Source organism: Triticum urartu, chromosome 1A (genome assembly GCF_056163025.1).
Source record: "Triticum urartu cultivar PI428250 chromosome 1A, HENAU_Tu73, whole genome shotgun sequence".
Taxonomy (NCBI): domain Eukaryota; kingdom Viridiplantae; phylum Streptophyta; class Magnoliopsida; order Poales; family Poaceae; genus Triticum; species Triticum urartu.
In genome coordinates, this window is record NC_141873.1 from 439,248,744 (window position 1) to 439,273,461 (window position 24,718).

The 24,718-nt window shown below is 44.4% G+C and overlaps 2 protein-coding genes across 3 annotated transcripts; one reads left to right on the top strand and one right to left on the bottom strand.

Moving 5' to 3' along the window:
- Positions 1 to 574: 574 nt before the first annotated feature.
- On the bottom strand, positions 575 to 8,074 carry LOC125516591 (FBD-associated F-box protein At5g56370). Its single transcript, XM_048681987.2, is given in 6 exon segments — positions 575 to 1,327; positions 3,446 to 3,549; positions 3,552 to 3,591; positions 3,697 to 4,545; positions 5,275 to 5,393; positions 7,850 to 8,074. Coding segments are annotated over 6 exon segments (1,533 nt in total). The 5' UTR covers positions 7,896 to 8,074; the 3' UTR covers positions 575 to 952.
- A 96-nt stretch (positions 8,075 to 8,170) lies between these two features.
- LOC125516615 (uncharacterized) lies at positions 8,171 to 11,530 on the top strand. Of its 2 annotated transcripts, none has more exons than XM_048681990.2 (3): positions 8,171 to 8,728; positions 8,810 to 8,876; positions 10,623 to 11,530. In XM_048681990.2, exons 1-3 carry the CDS (start codon positions 8,639 to 8,641, stop codon positions 10,877 to 10,879), a joined length of 414 nt encoding a protein of 137 aa, XP_048537947.2. In that variant the 5' UTR covers positions 8,171 to 8,638; the 3' UTR covers positions 10,880 to 11,530. The 2 variants fall into 2 exon arrangements, with proteins under 2 accessions (XP_048537947.2, XP_087380466.1); XM_087524340.1 differs by having other exon boundaries at positions 10,626 to 11,530.
- Positions 11,531 to 24,718: the final 13,188 nt, after the last annotated feature.

Sequence of the window (24,718 nt, forward strand, 5' to 3'; positions counted from 1 at the left end):
AGGAAGACACGCCGATCCGCTGGCTGCGAGCAAGCTTTAAACAGAGGGTGCGAAGTGCGAGCATCTACGGTCAGTTCGGCTGACGCGGGCATCATCGACGATAGCACAAGATTCAGATCGTTTGTAGAAATGATTTTCATAAAAATTAATACACCAAATTTTCAAACGGAAAAGCTAACTAGCGCCTCTTTGTTGGGAGAGCATGGCAGGCATTTCGAATGTTTTTCCTGGCAGAACAAAAATGTCATGTTGTTCTGAAGAAACTGTCACCCCTGATCAACTAAAACTGTCATAAAAACATTTGCAAATGCCAGCCCCTCCCAGCGAACAGTGTGCCAAAGAGAGTCCTTTCTCAAATTGGACAACGTACTTTCAGAAACAGCAACGAAAGAAAAATCAAGTAGACTTACTTCCCAAATTGATATTGTTACTGAAAATGATTACACAAAACCATGTCATGCTTAAATTCATGTATGACGCTCACTTCCCAAATTGGTATGGGTACTGACAAAAATTGTCACGCAATAATGTTGTGCATAAATTACTGTTTGCCGCCGCCACAAGACTATTAAAGTAGCTACAAAACCATCATCACCAAATAATAGTTGAATTGTAACATTTGTATAGAATTGTATAAAGCAAACACTCTCATGCTAGCCCGTGCATGAGTTGACGACTGTAATTTAAAATTACACACAATCGACATTGCTTTTAGGCATCCGCATCAATGTGTCTACAAGGCCATAAGCCAAAATATGGATTTATGGCCTGGCCATATACTACATTATTATTATATACAAATTGTATTTCCAGGGATAAAAGTCTGACCAACCATTCAGAATAAACTTTCCAACTGCGGTGATTTCCTTACTGTGTGACTCATTGTAAGGTAAAAAATGTGACCACACACCACGCATGCCCTTAAAGATCGGTGTACAACATAGCATGGACATCAGAGTTTGGAAATATGGCACCGATCACAGGGCTTCAAAACCTCGACATTAACACCGTCGGGAACTTGCCCCTCAACATGTCTTTTGATAGCCTTGACACCTTCAAGGGCATCCATGACTGCTTCTCTATCCATATTTCCACATATGCCTGAATTACCATAACCACTAGTAGTGTCGAGCACAAGGCATTCTAATGATGAGGAATTCTTAAGAATTTGACATGTTAGCTCAATCAAGCTCTTTGACGAGTTGATTCCAGTGATGGATGCTTTCTTGAGCTTGTCATGGCGGAATCCAGGAATCTTCCTGATATGCCAAGAATCCACATCCAACTTTTGAGAAGTTGGCTCTGGCCTTAAATAATGTCGACTTACCTGAACAACATCAGTATTGATGTACTACCAATTAGGCCTTAAAAACACAGGAAAAAGAACAGGAATTGTAAAATAGAAGAATACAAAACACAGAATCTCGTAGACTTGGGTGTTAGGTTCACAGAAATTCGAATAATACACGAATCCTAAACAAAAGGGTCAAATCGCATGAAAAGAGTATAAATAGCATGTTATTATGCACTGAAGATCTCAGTCCTGTTTTTCATGCGTAGGAATGTGTAAAGGAGGTCAAAAAGAAGATGACACATGAAGAGAATGAAGCATTGAGCACAAAAGCATAGCCCAAGAAAGAGGCAGACAAAGCTCTGTAGCAAGAGAATGGGCATAGATCGACAATGCAAAAGGAGGCCACAAAAAATCCTATAGGAAACAATAAGGGCTAGGAAAGGCCACAAAAGTTGTATAGAAAGGATCCGGACCAGAAAAAGGCTGAAATATAAAGGTTTGATGGACCTGCATGGCATGAGAAACACGAAAGAGCAATGATTTTGGTGGACACATCAGCAAAAAAGGCAAAGCTAGGAAGCTGATGTGATCATGGGTGACAAAGCTATTTTTTCACATCAGAAAATATTTCAAACCGTGCCATGTGCTACAACAAAAAAGGAAGAGGACTTGAGAGTTTCTACTAGTTGCATGTCGACCAAATTGAAGGAGGTGCCTGTTATTTATAAAGGAGAAATTACAAACCAGCTTGTAGTTCCACAAGAAGTAAAGCCAACATTTAGAATGCCATGCAGATGGATCATGGTTGGTTCATTGTCCGTTCAGATTGCTTAAGAAGAATATATGAATTTCGTTTTCCTTAGTCCAAGAATTATGGTTATGAGACGTGAAGATGTTGAGATCTGAAGGCAATCAGAATTGGCAGATTCCAATCGCGCCGGTTGTTTCCTTCATTTTCCAGTCATCCAGTCAAATACAAGTTACGTTCAGGTTGAGTCCTATGATTTTCTCAAGCAAGGACCATGACTCCGAACGTTTTTTATGGCAAGTTCACTGACGCGAGGATGGCAACTTTCTTTTCAGACGGCAAGTTTCAGTTTTTTTTTTTGGGGGGGGGGGGGGGGGGGTGGGTTCAAAAGGCAACTTTAGTTGTAAAAAATGTCAGGGCCGGATTGCTTCATGCCACACGTGTGGCACTTATCATTTGGTTATCTTTTTGCATTGTTTAGGTCGGTTTGTTCAAGTCATGTATCGCCTATATAATAGGCAGGCTTCGGCCATGTACATGTAAGGAGCAGCGCGCTCGCGCACAAAGGGCCGCCAGCATGAGGGGCTTGGGTCACTTGGAAGGGCCACTGGCGAGAGGACTGGATTGGCCGCCGGCTGTTGCAAGCAGCCTCTGATCCTGGAGGCATCTTGTGGGACTACACAGTAAACAGCAGCAGTGGAGGGCGGCGCGACCTTGAGGGAGACACGATGGCGGCAGCCAGCGCGCAGGTCGGGTTGGAGAGGCAGCGGCTGGTGCCTTGGTCTGGGAGAGAAGTGGCGGCCGGCTGGTGCACGCGCCCCGATAGCCGTCGAGCGTACAGGCCCGGTCTGAAGGGGGATGGAGAGATCCACAGTAAGAATCTACCTGGGTTGAATCAGGGTAGGATGTGAGACCAAAAAAACAGTCGGAGGGGAGAGATTACGATTGATCACTGAGACCGGGAAAAAATCCGATCATCAGACGAGGTGCAGTGTAGAAGAGGTAATACCTAGACCATAGGCTCAAATACCATGTTATGGATGCAACTTATCTCTATTGCATAGCCCAAAGGACATATATCTATTACACAAGACTTGGCGTACAATGAAGAAAACATAGCCTAATAAGGACTCCTGGACCAATACCGATACTTCATAACAATAATAACATTCTAAGTTTCTAACTATAAATATTCATGTGGTTTGACTTTAATTTGACCATCTTTATTAGGATTCCTGTGTTTTTCTAATTCATGTGAACAAAACACCCAAGCCGACAGAATTCCATTTACCAATCCTCTGTTTTGCACATGCATTTCTATCCCATTCATGCGTTTTTAGAATCATGTGAACCAAAGGAGATATATAAGTTTGACAGGTATAGATCTGAGTAATCATGCTTACCGATAAGAAGAAAGTTTCCAGCACAGGACAAGCTTCGAGAAAGGAAATCAGAGATAAAAAATCAAAGCTTTCAAATTGACTGCTACAACAATAAATCTTCAAGTCAGCTGGAGGAATTTGGCAGCTGACGCTGGAGTATTGAAGGCCTGAAGAAACATATGCCAAGGTTTGTTATGTCTCAAAGTACAAGTATCATATACATGTAGCTAGTTAGCAATTTAAGTATGGAAGAAATAGATTACAACACAAACCTCTCTAGATGAGCACAAGACAAGTGTGTGAAGATTCGACGTGATGGAATGAAGCTTGGTCAGAGCATGGTGGAACATGCCAGCATAAAATGAACCATCCATAGTCATGATCTTCAGTTGAGACGGGTTGGTGATTGATATTTTCGTCGGCGGCCCACGGAACATAAACGTGGCTACCTTTGGAGCATAAATTTCTACCACCTGCAGCTTTTGGCATAGAAACACCCGCAGGATACAAAGCTGCTGCAGATGAGAAGGTATCTTCAAGAAAGTGATCTCATTGCACTGGGAAACTTCCAACTTTTCTAAAGAAATTGTACAGGAGAAGAAGCATCCTAGTTCCTCCTCAGTAATGAGAACAAGTTTCAGACATAGACTTTTCAAGTTTCTGAAGCAGTCAATTATAATTGTCGGACGAAAAGCACAAGCTGAGGGGGCGAGAGACTGAATTGAGCTTGCGGCACAAGATAAAACCGAACATGGAAAGTCGTACTTCGCACTTTGATCTTGAGGAAGGTCCACAGCAAGTTCTACGATTCCAGACTTAACAGCAGTTTCAAGCCAAATGCCAAGAAGGTTAGCCGTGATAACATTGCTGCATGAATGAACTTGGAGCTTAAGTATCTTCACCCCAATGCCAGAGTGGTTTTTGAGTATGTGGTAGATTCTGTCCACAATTTTCTTTGCTCTATCATATGGCGTGCCCTCTTGCATATTCAACCCCAATGTTTTCCAATTGAATGTAAGGTTAGGAAAGCATTTCCATGAGCGTAAAAATCTACGAGAGACACAGGCAGCACGAGCAGCATCTCGCAGTGGCACAAGGGAGTGTATGTGATGCAAGATATCCTGCAAAAACAACGAGTAGAAAGTTCAAAAAATCTAGTTTATACTTCAGTTGGATTAGACAATAGATAAACAATTAATTAATACATCTTATTAGCGCAAGTACTAGGCTCAGGATGAGACATGAAAGATGTACTATAACAGAGTTCCTTAAAACTGAAAGAGGTACAAGACAGAAAGCATAAATGCCCCCGAACAACCATCCGGTGCAATCTACACAGACAAACAAACAAACAGACAAAAGACCCACAGTAAAAAATACAGCTCGTTTAGCCTTCCTCGCTCTTCACCAAAAAAATGTTCTTAGTCCGTTTTACACGTTCCACTCTTACATAATTACCCAGGTAAATGAGATCTTCTACCATCAATTAGTGCATACTAAATAGATTGTCGGATAAACTGTTGGTTAAATCTTCCACATCATCTATCATACAATATTTTCAGTGGATGTTGGTGAAGTTGTTTCTGGAATTCCATATTTTGCAGATCCAGTGATTACCACCTAAGTAACCGCTACAGGGTAAGTTTCTAATGGTTTGAATGAACGTTTCTCATACACCCCATTAATTCTTGGTCCATTTCTAGAAATACTTGTATTTATACTGGCGAAATGTAGATATCAGTCAACAACTATATTTCAACAATTACATTTCATATGTGTCCTGTGCTTAAGGCAATGGCAAACTGTTAGATGCAAATAGATTATTTCAGAATCAGCACTTCATTTCATACCTCGGGAAATTTATCAAGCTCAATCACTTGTATAGTGTCTTTGGCAACCTCTGGATTGTCATGTTCTTGGCAAGGTGGACACTTCGTTGCAGCTAATGAAAGCCTCGGTCCATGATAATCTACAATAGGACGATATCAAGCAAGTGAGCAGATACCAAAGATGAGCGACTAAATTTCCTCAAATAACTCAAATTTTATGTCAAATACAACTAATAAAACACGGAATGGAAGTTCTTTCGCATGGAAAAAATATTTTGAAGGGCGTGTCTGCTCTCTTCTCTAATTCAAAATTAGAAGCTCTCGCCTCCTGCCGCTCCCCACCACTACCACCGCGGGTCACAGCTGGCCTGTTTTTCAAAGAAAGCAGTGCGGCTTTGGGCTGGTGCTGAAAAGTTCGCTCCAAATTGGTGGTGTGTTCGTCAAAGAAGTTTCAACTGATGGGGTCCAATGGTCGCAGATTGTGGAAGGAGCTATGGACTTGGAAGAGTGATGTGAAATGGAGTCTGTGTGCACCAGGCTTGGACTTGTGCGTGCCTTCCAGATCTGGCGGCAACCACAGAAATGATTGGCACAACCTAGCTGTGCCAAGGGGGCTTTGCAGCGCAGGTTAGTAAGACTGCTCACGTCATTACGCCTTCCGTGCTCCTACAGGGCCTGTTGGAGTTGCTATAGCCCAGAGATCAGGTCACACCAAATCTGGCCTACTCAATGGGGGCTGGAGGTTGTCATACCAGGGTGCTAAACAAAGTGTTCGTGAAAGCCTGGCGGTTACATGCTCGCTTAAAAAAAGATCATTTTTGGGCACACCAACAAAATAAATTTACACACAGGCAAACAAATTATATCTAGTGCACAACCCAATATTTTCACCAAAACAACCGTTTCATTTGTCTATAGATCTACACCAGACATGTGAAAGATGTTTAGTGTAAAGGACTCTTTTTCCTTAAGGATCCTTTGAGATGTTGGTATTGGTAAGGACTAATTGAAGTGGCCTTGAATTCCAGTACTAACTGAATTGGTATTGGTCAGTGATTTCAATGGTAATGGTCGGATGGCTAATGAAACTGTAGAACAGAACCACAACCAAAAGTCCAAAACTGCTACCAAGTGTTGTTACCTTTTTTGGAATGCCGGAATTTGAGACAAGGCTCCCTAAACCATTCGGCAGTTCACTGGTGGAGAATGGCATGAGCCCGTGACCATGGGGGGCAAACACATGGCATGGGCTGTAGTGACATCTGGGATGGACACAGGGGCTGGAGTAGTTGCCGGCTGTGAGGAAGAAGGGGAAGTGGCAGCGTTGGAGGTGGTCGGCGAGGAACCTCCAGCGGCAGATGCAGCTCGTGGGGAATGAGAGCAGGAGGCGGTGGCTGTTGGGAGAACCCCCAGCAGGGGCAGTGATTGGCCAGGACTTGCGGTGTTCGTTGGAGACCGGCAAAGATGCTGGAAGTTCATACGTAAAGCTATAAGACTCGATTCCACCTAATATGGAGAAGGGAGGCTCTGATTTCGGAAGCCCTTGTTAGTTGCACTATGACTCTGCAGTAATGGGTCTCAATTCCAATGCGCAATTCCGAATACATCCAAGCAGCCGAATCGACAAGGCTCAGTTCCACTTCTCCAATTCCTTGCCACAATACCAACATCCAAACAGGCCTGAGGTATTTTGGAGGTGACCACATAAGCAGCATACAAAGCAGAACTCTCAATTACTGCAGTAGACATGTATGAATTCATTTCGCCAAAAAAAAGACATGTATGAATTCTTTTTCCTGGTCTAGGAAAGCCAAAAAGGATCAATTTTTATACGCATCAATAAACTAAATTTATAAGTGGGCAACAAAATCAATCCTAGTGCACGAACCCAGATCTACCCCAAAACAATCTTTTTACTCGTCTACAGATCCACATCAGAAAATATTTATACTCTTATATGCTCCATCCTAATCCAGTTCCAACCAACTGCCAGCCCCAATCTGTAAGAAAAATAGCAACTTTCTTCTAAAACGATCAGAACGACGACGGGGCAAACCCTAAACAGTCCTAAAAATCCAATTTTGAGCAAAAGATGACATCCGAGGCTTTAAGCAGGCCAGACGTCGGGTAAGGTGAGGAACAGGGTTGCAGAGGCACAAACTCGTTTTGGCTCGCTGCCGCCGGAGCCACACCGACCGGCACATGGCTTTTCTCTTCGGATTCCCAGCGCTGCTCATCATGGGCTTGAGAGGACGACGTGCGATGCGAAGGCGGCCGAGTAGACGAGATCATCTATGGAAGGCGGAAGTGTGGGATCAGATCGGCGGTGGTGCTCGACTGCTCTACAGGATGAGTTTGGGGGGCTGTCGTTCAGGACCCCTTAGGCCTCGTTTGGTACGAGCAGATCGACGGGGTTTCTAGAGGATTAACCTCGCGGGGCCAAGAAACCTCGCTAATCCTCCTCGGCCCATTTGTTTCACGGGGTTTGCACAGCCCAACCCCTTCGAGCCCCCTTCGATCCCCTCCTATCCACGCGTCTTGCAAGCCTCGAGGGCACCCGCAGGGAACGAGACAGGCGAGACACACCGAGGCATACCGTCGTCCCGCCGCCACCGAGAGTAGCTCCGCGGCCGGATCTTCATCGCCCCGCCGCCGCCAGGTCGTCGGCGTCCTCCTCCGCCGGTTCTTCTCGAGTGAATCCTCCCCTGTTCTCCACTTCTCCATCCCCTCCCCTGCAAACCCTAGGGCCATGGCCAGGGACACGGCTTCTTCCTCCTCCCATGGAGTGAAGAACTTTCCAGCCCATGGTCTACTGTTCTTGTCCAGCTCGGTTTGGAAGGCCCGTTCGCTACTACTCCCTCCGTCCGGAAAAAGTTGTCTCCGCCGAAGTTTTACGAAAAACCCCTTCCCTTTCTTCCGACAAGCCACGCAGCCCATCGCGCCTGCTCCGTCGCCTCGCCACGCGCCGGCGGCCTGCTCCGCTGCCTTGCCGCCTACTCTGCCGCCTCTCCGCCTGCTCCGTCGCCTCGCCACGCGCCGGCCGCCTCCTCCCCTCGTCTCGCCGCTTCTCTTCCTTCGCACCAGGAGATCCAGAGGGAAGGATCCCCTTTTCTGCAAAGCCCGCGACTTCCCGGCTCCGGCGGCGGTGCTCATGTCCTGGAGGGAGTTGGGGCTTGATCTGGAGGCATGGAAGATCCTCGAGCTCCTCGTCCTCGAGCTCCTCATCCACCAGTTCCTCCTCCAGACCCCGAGCGGCTGCTGCGGAATTCGACGGCGTGGGGGAAGACGACCACGGCATGGGTAAGATGAAGACTTGCTCCAGCCACATGCCACTGCCCCGTGCTCGTCTTGCCGCTGCCATTTCCCTCCTCGAGCTGGCGGACTGATGATGGAGGACCCGCCCTCTTCGCTGCACCGGCGCCGTTGCTGCCGCATCTGCTCTGCTCCTGCTGCCCGCTCGCCCACGGTAGCGCAGGTCCGTCTTCTAGCTGCTGATTTCTGTCTAGTGAAGCAAGCAGCTGAGCTGGTTTTGTTCTTGTCCTCTTGGACTGTGCAGCGATTGGAGGAGGACTTGGTGCAGAGGAATGGAGTACGAGTACGGATGCTGCTTCCGTTAATCTCAGGTGAGCTTGCTAGACGAGTATAGATGCGCCCTTGATGATTTTAAAACTACTGTTAGCCATGGAATTCCAGAGAGCAACCACACATTGAAACAACATTGGGCATACAGTATGCTTTGATCTCCAATGTTCAACTACTGTTAGCTTGAGATGAACATACAGTATGCTTGACTGTATAACTGCAAATTTGCCTGAACATATGCTTGAGATGAACATGCCACTGTCCAGTAAGATAAGATAAAACCATGACAGTTTTGACTAGGAAGCATGACAATCTCAAACTAATTGAGTAAAAATTCAGTAAACTTGTGTGTCTAGGAATCAAAACCTGAACATCAACTTGACAGATCAAAAGTTCAAAACCTGACAGATCAAAACTAATTGAGTAAAAATTCAGTAAACTTGATAGATCAAAACCTGACAGAAATTGACAGGTTTTGGAAGAAAATGACAGGTTCTGAACATCAACTTGACTGAACAAAGATCTTGACTGAATAATACAGTTAATTCTGATTGTTAACATCAGAATAAGACAGTTAACAGCAGAGTAATGGAGTGAGAAATCTTACTGTAAATTCAGTTACTGTAGTTACCGAAACTTCAAAAGTTAACTGAAATTTTTGTCGACTTGGATTCAGCTACTGCACATGATCACTATTGAACATGATCATATTCTGATTGTACTTGTGTTCAAAAGTTGACTGAAATTTTTGTGAAGTTTTAAACAAAATTATTACTATTGCATCTAGGAATCATTGTTCTGCTGCTATATGTAATGGTGCTGCTATATGACCATGCTGGAATATGCATTTACATAGACTGACTGATGGCTCAACATATTCTTGACTTTGTTACATATCTTACTGATTCTTCTTGACAGTGTAAATTCAGACAGCAACAGTAACAGTTAACTGAACTTCTTTGGAGTGCATTTATCACTCCAGAAAACTTTCAACAAAACATTCTTGCTCAAAGTTAATTGTGATCATTTCCCCTGTAGTTGGGCTAGTTACAGGTTACACATAGGCCTGTCATCCAGTTGGAGTTGAGTTGCTAGATGCAAAATAGACTTTCGACGGCTCTGATTTATGTTAGCCAAATGAGGTACTGTTAATTTTGGATTCACCCAAGGATGGTACTAGCATGGTTTTGCATCAGAGCATCTGAATAATTACAAGAGTTACACTGCATGATTTTGCATCGGAGCAAATGATTTTGCATCATTCTGAAATTCAATTTGAATCAGAGCATCAGAATGATTTTGCATCAGAGCTTCAGACTAAGTGTTCAGAATTTTCCAGCAAACTTTACTCAATTTGAATTTCAATTTCACTTTCAAGTTCAGTACATATCTCTGCATTGTCTGTTTGTACACTTAGCTACACTCAATGCTTAAGCTACAGTCTCTACATTTATCTGTTTGTACACTGAATCAAATTAGATATTCTCTGCATTTGTCTGTTTGTACACTGAATCAAGTTACCATCAAATTTCTCTTACTCCATCAAATTACTCTTGGCTGTAGCTCTCAGACAAAATTAAGCGAATCAGAATTACTCTTGCAAATAAACTTCTCAGACAAGATTAAGCGAATCAGGTCAGGTTGTGCTTCTTCCTGGGTGTACACTGATTATTCCTGATCCACTCAATTCAGTGCTCAAATGATCTGAGTTTAACAAGCATCAATTGAACACACTGCTCAATTTCCTCATCCATTGCTCAATTTCACTTGAATGATACACTTTGCAGCAGAGGCAGCAAAGGAGGCGGGAGGAAGTCATGGAGTAGTACCAGCAGAGGCAGAAGAGGAGGCGGGAAGAAGTCGAGGCCAATCGATTAGAAGCAGAGGCAACAACAGAGGTGGGAGGCGGCACTCGTCCTGCGAGCAGGTGGGTGGCGGCGGCCAGAGGAAGCGCACCGGCCAGAGCAAGCGCACCAGCGGGAGCTCAGGGCGCGACTCCTGTACGCCGTCTTTTCAACGGGTGGCGTCACCTGTGCCGCACTGAGGAGAGATGGAGGCCGGCGCCGGCATAGGAGATGGAAGCCGGCAGTGGGGGCTTCGGCGAGGCGGCGGAGGCCGTACACGTTATGCAGGGGTGATGCAGGTGAGCGGCGGCGACGCAGGTGGGCGGAGGCGGCGCAGGTGGGCGGAGGCGGCGCAGGTGCGGAGGCGGCGCAGGTGGGCGGCGACGCTAGCCCTGCGAGCTGGGCCGGCACTAGCGCGCGAGGCCTGACGGCGGCTCCGCTTGGGAAAGATTTCGACGGTGCCGACTGGGAAGAAGGAAGGTGGAGGCGGGGTGATTTGCACGAGAATTAAATCTCTGAGGGGGTTTTTTGCAAAAAAAAAGTTGAACTACGGCTGGACAACTTTTTCCGGACGGAGGGAGTAGATGCTGCAATTCTTCAGTTTGGAGCAGATTTAGATGATAGAACTGCTTTACTAAATTTTTGAATGGTTGCCAATGCTTCGTTGGCACATTGGTTGAAAGAACAAAACTGTGAATGATGGTGTTGGATGAGTGATGATCTGACTGTCTGTTTTTCTGCTCTTCTAAACCAAACAGTGCCATGGGACTGGCCATTTGTAATGATGTTAGGCTTCAGGTCTCTCAAACTTCTTTGGTTGACTGAAATAGTTCAGAAGGCAGTGTTCCGTAGGTTGCATTATGTGCATTTTCATTGTAGAAGCTAGCCTCACAGTAGACCTTATACAAGTTAGTGTTAATGGTGCAGTAGTGAATTTAAACTAGCTTTTGATCACCTGGATAAGTCAAGGAGAGGTGGGCATTTGAATATGTGCCAACTATTCTGTTTCATGTCTTTTTTTTAATGGCAAAACTAACTTTCTTTACTTGCTATAGCTCACAATCCCTGCCAACCAAACAAGTTTTTCATATGAAGGGGATTTGTGGCCGGAGAGGTTTGAGGGTTTCAAGAGGTTTCAAGGGGATTGGGTGGAAGGAAGGGATTCACCAAATCCTCTGAAATCCTCCCCTCCCCAATCCACTTCTACCAAACAAAGCCTTAGAATTTCCAATGAGCGAGGTCAAGCCTCCCAATTTATTAATGGGGTTGTATGCGATTTGGCCCAAAATCTGTCTTCAAAGGGGCTTCTCAATTGCGAGAAAGGGTGTCCGCCAAACGGACCGCAACTCTCAGGGCCTGCATCAAAACGCAGGCAACTTAAACCGGTCAACCAAAAAGACAAAAGATTTGTCCGCCTTTTATTTGTTTGGATTGGATGATTATGTCCATGTCCGTCCTTCACCTATCCCAAAACACAATGGGGACACTCATTTAGGGCGTGTTCGGAGACCCTCCGCTCAGCGAGGCCGTTTCCGGAGCAGGCGAAGTTTCAGTTAAAAATCACGGAGCGCGCATGTAGGTACTTCATAGATTATGAAATTTCAGGGAGCAGGTGGATTGCCGAACAGGTAAATCTGCATTGTCTGTTTTTTTTAATGATCAAGTTTTGACATATTTTTATCAAACATAGCAAATATATATTTAGCAAAATAAATATCGCACTTTTTACATAGTACCATATGCCAGCCAGCATACGGCATTGCACCAAAAGAATTGAACGAGCCCTGCACGTGCTTAAGCTTTATAGTTCATGAAAAACAAACAAATATAAGATGATTACGCATCTCAGTTGATCATGAACTTTTGCTTCCTTTCAAACCAAGTCTTTTTTTAGTCATATTGCTTACGTCGGCCCCATAATCTCCACTTTCTTGGAGAATGTTCGCACACGAACACGTCATCGTGTACCCTCGACGACGGGGTGATGCACCGCAGCGCACGTCGAAGGAGACCCGGCCTGAAGCGCGGTACGCAAGCAATCCGGCAGGCAATTTTATAGACCCGAAACCCCACACGCCCGGAAGGGACCCCGTCGGGTGCGCGACGGCTATGGGCTGCCCTAGGTCGGTCTGACCGCCCCTAGGGCCTCGAGGTTCGCCGCCCTGCAATGAAGAAGAACGAACGAAGAACGAGGAAGAAGAATAACAAAAGGAGAGGATAAAAGTAAAGGTAGAAAGTGGTAGATGAATTGATCGATTGTGTGTTGTTCAATCGGCCGTCATCCTTTAGGTATATAAGAGGCGGATGGACTTCCCGTACAAGAAAAGAACTCTAAGTCACGTCCAAATCTTTCCAAAATTAACCGAACTCGGATTTAGATAAGTCTGGAACATTAGTTCGGTTTTTAGGTCCCACATGCCACAAACAACCTCAGATGAAGATGAGCCCAAAAGCAGATTTGACCGTTTCAATGAGACGAACAACTTTCGTGCTGAACATTTTTCGATTCAAGACCATATCCACGGCTGAATCGCTCGTGCAAAATAGACTGTTACTCGTGCTACCCATCAGACACCGTGTCTGATGGGGCGCGCCACTTTTGCCCCGTGACAGGACCGTACTCAGGTGGCTATAACTTTTACATACGATCTTAGATTGATATGATTTTTATATCAAAATCGATCGTTTCGACGAGACAAACACAATTCATGTAGACCAGTTTTCCATATGAGGCCGTCTCGGGGGGCGTCAGCCGAACAGTGTTCTGGACACAAAATCTCAGTATTTCAAACACAACTTCGGCCTTAAAAATGAGATCGGATGGCTATGGCCCAAATATCAAAGTTTCTCTTTTTGACGATACAGAACTCTCTTACTTTGAGCACTTTTTCATTTGAGGCCTTCTGAATTATGTTTTTGACTATGCCAAAATCTGGTGTCAACACATGCCCCCCTGTTTTTCGGTAAAACTTGTGTGCCGAAAAATAACTTGCATGAAGTTTGTTCTAAGCGCGACGTCAACACTCCATCAGCCATTTTGTACATGCTTAGGACATATATATCGGTCATTCAGATTAGCAACATAAGTGAAGCTAATCGAACATATAATGATTTGGTAATATCCTTTCATGATGTAAGAAATTATATTGCATCCATGGATTAAAATAAGCCCATTGAGGGTAACCAATCATACCTGATGACGAATTCCATAGCATAGGCATCAACAACATACTTGAGGAATATGGGTAATGTGTGGACCGAAGATGTTGAAACCTTCGGCTTGGTCCTTCATAGTTTTCACCCTTTTCCTTCTTCATCTTTGCCGCACTTTCTTGTAATGGAAGCTTGCACATAATTCTTATTTTGAGTACTTCCTTTGGGAAACCATGCCATGTTCCTTTCTTCAAGTTCTTGTGCACTAAGTTTTTGTAATTTCTTCTTTTGCCAATATGATAAGCCGAGTGAGCACCCCGACTGTGATTTTGTTTGAAGCAATGGCAATTCTTGTTTTACCTTGTGCACTCTTGACTTCTTCTCTTCAGATTTGGCACTTCATTGACTTGTCTCATTTCCTTTAGTAGCCAATGTCAACATTTTAATTGGCTCTTTTTCATTTGAGATCGAATCTAAAGTAGCACTCTTACGACCATCTTTTTTAACACGGTAAACTTGCTTGACCACCTCTTTATCATTCCTTGAGCTCCGGACCGGTTCCTTATGATTGAAACGGTCTTTGACATGTGCTTGTTCAAATATTGATCTTTTTGGAGCTGCATAATGTTTGTGAGATGGTCTAAAATAAGATGAAGAATGCGCCCTTGTATCATACCTGTCCCACGATGGATATGGATTTACATGATCATAGGAAGGTACCCATGGCATTGGCATTGACGGCACAAAATATGGATACGAATATACTGCATTAAAATTCTCATTTTGCCAATACCGATCCTCGGGTTTGCGCCTACGTGGTGGTCTTGATGCTCTTGAATTACTTGGCCGATAAACATAGTTCTCCTCGCTTATCTTATGATATTTTTCCAATAGTTGCGTGAAAGTGACTTTCGCATTTTTACCTTTGTGCTTACCTCGGCCTTTGCTTTCTTTGGTTGTGCTTGCACCGATCTTTCGATTTTCTTGTTGCCCCCCAGTACTTGGCGTCTTTCGCACAACCTCGATGGAATTTTCACCCTCAAGAACATTATCATTGTGCTCTTGAACAACTTCCTTACTTGAAAGCTTGATCCCATTATCCACAGTTTTTACCTTCTCATGTTGAAATGGATCGGCTTGAAGCAGCCGATGCAAAAATCGTTTGCCATCAGGACCAATCAGAATAGACTGGTCATCTTTTGGTGTCTCAACAAATTTCAATCGTCCTCTATCAATGGCCGATTTGACTATTTGATGAAACATGTTGCAATCTGAAGGGAATATGCCCTAGAGGCAATAATAAAGCTATTGTTTATTTCCTTATTTCATGATAAATGTTTATTATTCATGCTAGAATTGTATTAACCGGAAACATAATACATGTGTGAATACATAGACAAACATAGTGTCACTAGTATGCCTCTACTTGACTAGCTCGTTAATCAAAGATGGTTAAATTTCCTAACCATAGACATGAGTTGTCATTTGATTAACGGGATCACATCATTAGGAGAATGATGTGATTGACTTGACCCATTCCGTTAGCTTAGCACTTGATCGTTTAGTATGTTGCTATTGTTTTCCTCATGACTTATACATGTTCCTATGACTATGAGATTATGCAACTCCCGTTTACCGGAGGAACACTTTGTGTGCTACCAAATGTCACAACGTAACTAGGTGATTATAAAGGTGCTCTACAGGTGTCTCCGAAGGTACTTGTTGAGTTGGCGTATTTTGAGAAGGATTTGTCACTCCGATTGTCGGAGAAGTATATCTGGGCCCTCTCAGTAATGCACATCACTATAAGCCTTGCAAGCAATGTGACTAATGAGTTAGTTGTGGGATGATGCATTACGGAACGAGTAAAGAGACTTGCCAGTAACGAGATTGAATTAGGTATTGAGATACCGACGATCGAATCTCAGGCAAGTAACATATCGATGATAAAGGGAACAACGCATGTTGTTATGCGGTTTGACCGATAAAGATCTTCGTAGAATATGTGGGAGCCAATATGAGCATCCAGGTTCCGCTATTGGTTATTGACCGGAGACGTGTCTCGGTCATGTCTACGTAGTTCTCGAACCCGTAGGGTCCGCACGCTTAATGTTCGGTGACGATTTGTATTATGAGTTTATGTGATTTGATGTACTGACGGTAGTTCGGAGTCCCGGATGAGATTGGGGACATGACGAGGAGTCTCAAAATGGTCGAGACGTAAAGATCGATATATTGGACGACTATATTCAGACATCGGAAAGGTTCCGAGTGGTTCGGGTATTTTTTCGGAGTACCCCCTCCTCCACTCCTTTATATACGTGGCCAGGGGGCACCCCATAGATACACAACAATTGATCTCTTGATCTCTTAGCCGTGTGCGGTGCCCCCCATCCACCATATTCCACCTCGATCATATCATAGTGGTGCTTAGGCGAAGCCCTGCATCGGTAGCAACATCATCACTGTCATCACGCCGTCGTGCTGACGGAACTCTCCCGTGAAGCTCTGTTGGATCGGAGTTCGCAGGACGTCATCAAGCTGAACGTGTGCTGAACTCGAAGGTGCCGTACGTTCGGTACTTGGATCGGCCGGATCGTGAAGATGTACGACTACATCAACCGCATTATGCTAACGCTTCCGCTTTTGGTCTACGAGGGTACGTGGACACACTCTCCCCTCTCGTTACTATGCATCACCATGATCTTGTGTGTGCGTAGGAATTTTTTTGAAATTACTACGTTCCCCAACAGTGGCATCAGAGCCTGGTTTTATGCGTACATGTTATATGCACGAGTAGAACACAAGTGAGTTGTGGGCGATACAAGTCATACTGCTTACCAGCATGTCACACTTTGGTTCGGCGGTATTGTTGGATGAAGCGGCCCGGACCGACATTACGCGTATGCTTACGCGAGACTGGTTATATGAAAGTGCAACTATCCCTGGATGGTTTTGGTAATTCCTAACAACATATAGCTCATTGAGCTAACATTATTCCAAGAGTAATATTTCAGGAAAAGCTCAATGGATGGCATGGCATGGATGAGGAAAGTGGATCCCTCAAAATTATAAGGACAAAAGATTGGCTCAAGCTTCAAGATCAAGACTCTACATTTTATATTTTAGTGATCCAAGATCACATTGAGTCTATAGGAAAAGGCAATACTATCAAGGAGGGATGAGTTGTTGCTTAATGAGCCTCTTGCTTCATGTGCTTAGTGATATGCTCCAAAACCCTCAACTATCTTCCCACATCCACATATGACCTAAACCAAAAGTCAAACTCGGCCCCACCGATTCTTTCTATCCGACGCCACCGAGTTTCAAATGTCATAGCCACTGCCACAAACCCTAGCAATTCGGTTTCACCGATAGGGATCTCGGTCTCACCGAGATGGGATTGCAATTTCTCTGTTTCCCTTCGTAACGTTTCGGTCTAACCGAAGTGAGCGATCGGTCCCACCGAGATTGCAATGTAAACTCTCTGTTTCCCTTTTGTAACATTTCAGTCTCACCGAGATGAGCGAATCGGTCCCACCGAGTTTACCTGACCAACTCTCTGGTTAGCTTATTACCAAAATCGGTCCCACCGAGTTTGTGTAATCGGTCACACCGAGATTACGTTATGCCCAAACCCTAACCATATCGGTCCTACCGAGTTGCATCTCAGTCCCACCGAAAATCCTAATGGTCACTAGGTTTGCTGAATCGGTCTGACCGAGTTTAACGATTCGGTCCCATCGAGTTTGGCAGATTGTGTGTAACGGTTAGATTTTGTGTGGAGGCTATATATACCCCCCCACCCATTCTTCATTCGTGGAGAGAGCCATCAGAACATGCCTACACTTCCAATACACATTTTCTGAGAGAGAACCACCTACACTTGTGTTGAGCTCAAGATATTCCATTCCAACCATATGAATCTTGATCTCTAGCCTTCCCCAAGTTGCTTTCCACTCAAATCTTCTTTCCACCAAATCCAAATTCTGTGAGAGAGAGTTGAGTGTTGGGGAGACTATCATTTGAAGCACAAGAGTAAGGAGTTCATCATCAACACACCATTTGTTACTTCTTGGAGAGTGGTGTCTCCTAGATTGGCTAGGTGTCACTTGGGAGCCTCCGACAAGATTGTGGAGTTGAACCAAGGAGTTTGTAAGGGCAAGGAGATTGCCTACTTCGTGAAGATCTACCGCTAGTGAGGCAAGTCCTTCGTGGGCGACGACCGTGATGAAATAGACAAGGTTGCTTCTTCGTGGACCCTTCGTGGGTGGAGCCCTCCGTGGACTCGCGCAACTGTTACCCTCTGTGGGTTGAAGTCTCCATCAACGTGGATGTACGATAGCACCACCTATCGGAACCACGCCAAAAACATCCGTGTCTCCAATTGCGTTTGAATCCTCCAAACCCTTCCCTTTACATTCTTGCAAGTTGCATGCTTTACTTTCCGCTGCTCATATACTCTTTTGCATGCTTGCTTGAATTGTGTGGAGATTGCTTGACTTGTGCTAAGATAGCTAAAATCTGCCAAGAACTAAAATTGGGAAAAGGCTAGATTTTTATTTGGTCAAGTAGTCTAATCACCCCCATCTAGACATACTTCCGATCCTACAAGTGGTATCAGAGCTTTGGTCTCCATTTGCTTTGATTTCCATAGCTTTTGGTGGTCATAGCCTTGGTTTCACAACCTAGGAGAGTATGGCGTCTAGCGAGGGAAATTATCACCGTAGAGGTCCTTACTTTAATGGTACTAATTTTGCTAGTTGGAAGCATAAGATGAAAATGCATATTCTTGGACATAACCCCGCCGTTTGGGCTATTGTGTGTGTTGGGTTGCAAGGTGACTTCTTTGATGGGAAAGAACCAAACTGTGAAGCTACCGCGGAAGAGTTGAAGATGCTGCAATACAACGCTCAAGCTTGTGATATCCTCTTCAATGGATTGTGCCCCGAAGAATTCAACAAAATCAGCCGTCTTGAGAATGCAAACGAAATTTGGGATACTTTGATTGATATGCACGAAGGTACCGACTCTGTCAAGGAATCCAAATTGGATGTGCTTCAAAGTCAACTTGACAAGTTCAAAATGAAGGATGGTGAAGGTGTCGCTGAAATGTACTCTAGGCTTGCTCTTATCACAAATGAGATTGCCGGCTTAGGAAGTGAAGAGATGACCGATAGATTCATCATAAAGAAGATCCTAAGAGCCTTGGATGGAAAATATGATACCGTGTGCACATTGATCCAAATGATGCCCAATTACAAAGATCTCAAGCCAACGGAAGTCATTGGAAGAATTGTTGCTCATGAGATGTCACTCAAAGATAAAGAGGAACTTCACAACAAATCAAGTGGTGCTTACAAAGCCTCATGTGAAGCCCCCACATCATCAAGTGAGAAGCAAACCTTCAATGAAGAATTGAGCTTAATGGTGAAGAACTTCAACAAGTTCTACAAGAGTAGAAGCAAAGATAGAAGCTCCAAGTCAAGGTCCTACAATGACAAAAGATCTTCTAGTCGAGAGCGAAACTGCTACAATTATGGGAGGCCCGACACTATTCCAATGAGTGTACGGCTCCCTACAAGAGAAGAGAAGACTCTCCCAAGAGAAGAAGTAGAAGAGAAGAATCACCATCTAGAGAAAGAAGGAGTAGAGATGATCGTTATGAACGAAGACACTCACGGAGAAGCAAGGATTTGGAAAGAAAGGACAAGTCATCAAGGAGCTACACAAAACGAAGACATCAAGCTCATGTTGGTGAATGGGTATCCGGCTCCGACTCCGACAACCACTCCGAGAGAAGCTATCACTCTGATTCCGAATATACTCAAGATGAAGGTGTTGCCGGTCTAGCACTTGTGTCAACCAACTCCTACGACATATTTGACTCACCAAATGAAGGAGTTGGAACATGCTTCATGGCTAAAGGCCCAAAGGTATCACATCCCGAGTATGTTGATTTCAATAGTGATGAAGATGACTTGTTAGGTGATGATGATTTACTTGTTGACAACTCTAGTGATGAATACTATGATGAAACGTCAATTAATCATGCTAATCAAGATAAAACGAATGACAATGATAAGGAGAAGATTGAGTCTCTAACTAAAGAACTAAACACTCTTAAGTTAGCTCATAAAACTATCTTAGGAGATCATCGAGAACTTTTAAGGACACATGAGAAATTACTCTTTGAAAAGCTCAACCTTGAGCAAGAGCATGAGTTCTTAAAAGCAATCAATGATGATCTTCGTAAGAAAAGTTCTTCTTACATTGCCAAGCGTTTACTCTTATCCACTTACATGCCTCAAGTCAAGTCTAGTAACAAGAACAAGAAAGATTCTTCCTCTAATAGTAACAATGATCATGTTAAATCCAATATTGTTGCTTCTAGTAGTTCTCTTGATTCCACTAATGATTCTCTTAGCCAAGTTACACTTGAGCAAGAAAATATCCTATTGAAGGGAATTATATAGAAAGGATTTACAAGAGCCTTGTCGGAAGTAAGCAATTCGAGGAAATTGTACGCAAGCAAGGAAGGCACCGGAAGAATCAAGGTGTTGGTTTTGAACAAAAGTTCAATGCCAATGGAGTTGAGTGGGAAGAAGATCAATACCCCAAGACAAAGTTTGTTCCTCAACAAGAGAAGTATGATGCCACTTCTTTCAAAGGGACACAAGCTCAAGATGATCTTCCACCACAAGACTACAAGCAAAAAAGGCAAGGACAAGCTTCAAGAGGAAATTGATGCATTTGAAGAAGCTCCTAAGACCTTAGTCAAGTGGAATCCCAAGACTACTTCAAGTTCCACTTCATTAAGTACAACTACAACTCCGAGGATTCCCATCAAAATGGTGTGGATCCAAAAGAAGAAGAACTAGAGAGTTCTTGAGGGTGACTCCGCCAACATACTTCACTCTTATCATCTTGGCAAGAACAAGTGCAATCAACTTCCACATCTTGCACTAGTTCAAGGAGTCACAAACCCTCTTGTTGGTAAGACAAGGGACAAGGTAACCTAAAAGCTTTCATAGACATCATCTTGTGTGTGTATCACTCTATGTCTATGGATATCCTTGTTTGTTCCTTGTGGGACTAACCCGTGTAGGTATTGAAAGTGCAACTCACTCCAATGGATAGCTCCAAATGATCTACATCAACATTGAGCATCCACATCTTCAACATCTACATGAAGTCATCATCGACAAAACCCAAGGTTAGTTCATCCCTCTTAGGGGGGATATCACATCTAGGGGGAGCTTTACTCTAAGACTTGAGCTAAAGCAACTCTAATGGTGTGAACACAACAATGCTTTATGTAAAAGTGGTAACCCCACTTGTGCTTAAATGATGAGTATGACCTATGATCAAATGTTCTCATTTGACTCCTAAGTCAATATACTCATATATAGATGACCTAGTCATCGCCAATTGCTTGATAGATGCTAGAATTGGTTGTGCATGCTTTGCCACATATTTCAATTGCCATTTTATTGTGTGAGCATGTTGATTGCATATTTTACTCATTCGAGGACATCCACTTGTTGTTTTGATTGATTGGTTTTCTTTTCATTTGCCAAGTGGATGGACAAGAATGCCTAAGAACCTTCTCTAGCTATCTATGTTTTTCTCGTCTCAAACTCTATTCATGCTACATCACAAAATTTGATCAAGTCAGATCCAAACCACTCTGTGTGAGGAGCACTCGGAGTTCCCGATTTGTCATAGACTTAAACTTCCAAAACTTCTTTGTGCTTTTCGGTCTGACTGATTCCTCCATTTCGGTCATACCGAGATCACTAAGTCGATCTAGGTTTTCACCTCGGTGCAACCGATTTGAACTTTTCGGTCACACCGAGTTGCTATAACTGTCAACAGTTATGCATCTCGGTGCCACCGAGTTGTTCCACTCGGTCACACCGACAGGGTCGGGCTATATATACTCACGGGCAAAATTTTGGAAATTTCTCCGAAACCTCTTCGCCCGCGCATAGCTCGCTCTGCCTCGTGGGTCTCCGGATCGTCCTCCTCGTCGCCAGCCGCCTCCTGTCGCTGGTCTCCGCCGCCGTCAACGGATTTCGTCTCCGCCGTTGCCGCCGTAGCGAGTTCACCACCGAACTAGGGTATGGACTCGATCACAGTGCTATCCCCGTCTGATTCCTAGCACATTGTATTCATTAAGATTCTTGCTACGATTGAAATACCTCTATCCAGTCAAAACAATCCTTAGAATAGATGCGATTCGAAAATTTAGGTTTAGGTTACCGCCGAAACCATATCGGACCCACCGGGTTGCGGAACTCGGTTCCACCGATTCGGCCACGGCCATTGCACATGTGGTTCTCGGTCTGACCGAGAATTGCAAATCGGTGTGACCGAGTTCAGAACTTTGTGAAACCCTAGCAGTCTCAGTGCCACCGAACTGTGACTCGGTCTGGCCGAGTTCACTAGTTTTGGTTCCAAAAGCTGCTTCGGTATCACCGAGTTTGCAAATCGGTTGATCCGAAATGCTTTCTGTGGAAAACTAAAACTAAGTTTTTGACTCATTCTTTTGCAAAAATCTCTGCATTTTGTGATGCTCATCCACTCTATCTCATCTACAAACTATTCACAGGGTCTGCAGTCAGTATTTGCAATATGTCTGATCAGAGTGACAGCCAGAACAAATCAGAGGAGCAGGTTCACATGAGTGAGGGCACTAGTCCTTCTAGCAGCTCTAATGAGGGTAGCAGGAGCACCCCAAGCAACTTGCCTAAGGCTGACACTAGAGCTAGCAGGAAAAGAACTTCTGAATCTGAGGATGAAGATTATGTGGCAGAGGAGGAAGCCACATCTAAGAAGAAGGTGCTCAAGAAATAATATGGCTCAGCTGCAGCCACAAAACCTGGAATACAGAAAAAGGCACCTGCAAGGAGAGTTCCCACTTCTAAGCCTAGGAAGGCTGCAACTAAAGAAACCATGAAGTTTACTATGGAATCTGAAGAGGAAGCAGGTGGCCAAGACAAGAAGAAGAAGAGAGTCAGAACCACTATTGCCAGAGTCCTTGGCAAACCCTCTATGATGAGAGACTCTTCTGAAGAGGAAGAAGAAGAGGTTGCTGCACCAGCACCCAAGGCACAGAAGCTTATGGGTGATGCTATAAGGTCAGGGGCTGCTTCATCCAAACCCAAAGAAGCACCCAAAGCTGCCTCCAAGCCCAAGAGTGCACCTAAGAGGAACACCAGGAACATATCTGCTGCTGAAAAGAACAAGGCCCCAGTGCCTGATGTTGCTGAAGAAGAAGAAGGACAAGTTCTCAGGAAGCTCAAGCCCAAGATTCCAGACCACAACGATGCTCATCCTGTGGCTGAGGACATGAAAATCAGGAGAGATTTAGGGCTGAGGAAATGGAGAGAAGCAGATCCATATGCTTCAAGAAGAAGAACTGATGTGGATTACAGGTTCCACACCAAGGAACAGCAAGACTTCTATGAGACAGTGCTGCTGGACAAGAAACCCATAGTGTGTGATATGAGGTGGGTTGACTGGGAGTATATCAAGGAGAACAAAGAACACTATCCTGGAGTGCTTGACAGCTTCAAAGCTTGTGGAGTTGCAGACTTTGTTGGGCAGAAGCTCACAAAGTGGAATGAGGAGCTCATAATGCAATTCTACTCCACAGCACATTTCTATCCAGATGGCAGGATAGTATGGATGACTGAAGGCACAAGATACCAATCTACAGTTGCAGAATGGGCTCAGCTGATCAATGCCCCTGAAGAGTAAGAAGATGACTTGGATGTCTATGCCAAGAAGAAGATGGATCACAATTCCATGTCAAATATGTACAAGGAGATCCCAGACAAAGCACTTGAAACCTTCAAGTTTGGATCAGTTCACTTCCTTCTGTCAGGGCTGCCTACAATCAACTGGATCCTTAGGCACACTCTCTTGCCCAAGTCAGGTGATCACAAGATGATCAGAGGCCATGCAATAAACTTGCTCCACATATTTGATGTGCCACCGAAGTTCAAGGTTATGAGCCTCATAGTTGAGACCATCAAGAGGACAGCAGCTGATCAGAAGAGGAGCTGTGGATATGCCCCACAAATTCAGGAGTTGATTAACTCAAAGATGGGCACATGCACATACCTGATGGATAAGGAACACCTGCCCATCCATCCAGACTTTGAGGACAATCAAGTTGTGATGAATGAGAATGAACCATCATCAGCACATGCTCAAGCAAAGAAGGAGAAAGCAAAGATGGAGAAAGCTGCCAAGATGCCAACTCAAGAGGAGGCATCTGAGTACTTTTTGAAGAACAAGCAGGAGCAGCTCGGTTACCTGATAGCATCAACTCTGAGAATTGAGAAAGGATTGGCCACCCTGACTCGAAACCAAGAGAGCCTGGAAAGAATCATGGAACAAAAGTTCTATGACCTAGATATGAAAGTAACTGAGATTCAGTCTGCTGTGGAGCAGCTACAGGATGATATGCAGGAGAGGAAGGGCAAGACCACAACTGATGCATTTGCCAGAGTGCCTAGAGCTCAGAGATCATCTGTAGTGCCTGTTCCTGACACCAGAGCCACTACTTCTGCACCAGCTACAGCCTCAGTTCCACCAGCTCCATCTCCTACCCCAGCAGCTCCAACCACTTCAACTGAAGCTTTCGTCCTTGGCGTCATCCGGACTCCACCAACTGAAGACCAAGCCTAAGAGTCATTTAGTGCTATGCATTTTCAATGAACTTTTTGGTAACTTGTTGCCAAAGGGGGAGAAAAATGTATAGATCATAGGCTTCGAGAGAGAGAGAGAGTTTGCATTTGTTCTCTCTTGTCTTATTGGTTGAACTTTATTTGCTTTTGAGTGCATGAGATACTATGCTTTTATCTGTGAGACAT

Bases quoted from the DNA above. Each gene is read 5' to 3' on its own strand.
- LOC125516615 (XM_048681990.2), top strand. From the start codon at position 8,639: ATGATGGAGGACCCGCCCTCTTCGCTGCACCGGCGCCGTTGCTGCCGC. The intron at 8,729-8,809 runs GTCCGTCTTCTA...TGGACTGTGCAG, and splicing joins GCTCGCCCACGGTAGCGCAG to CGATTGGAGGAGGACTTGGT. The intron at 8,877-10,622 runs GTGAGCTTGCTA...TACACTTTGCAG, and splicing joins GCTGCTTCCGTTAATCTCAG to CAGAGGCAGCAAAGGAGGCG.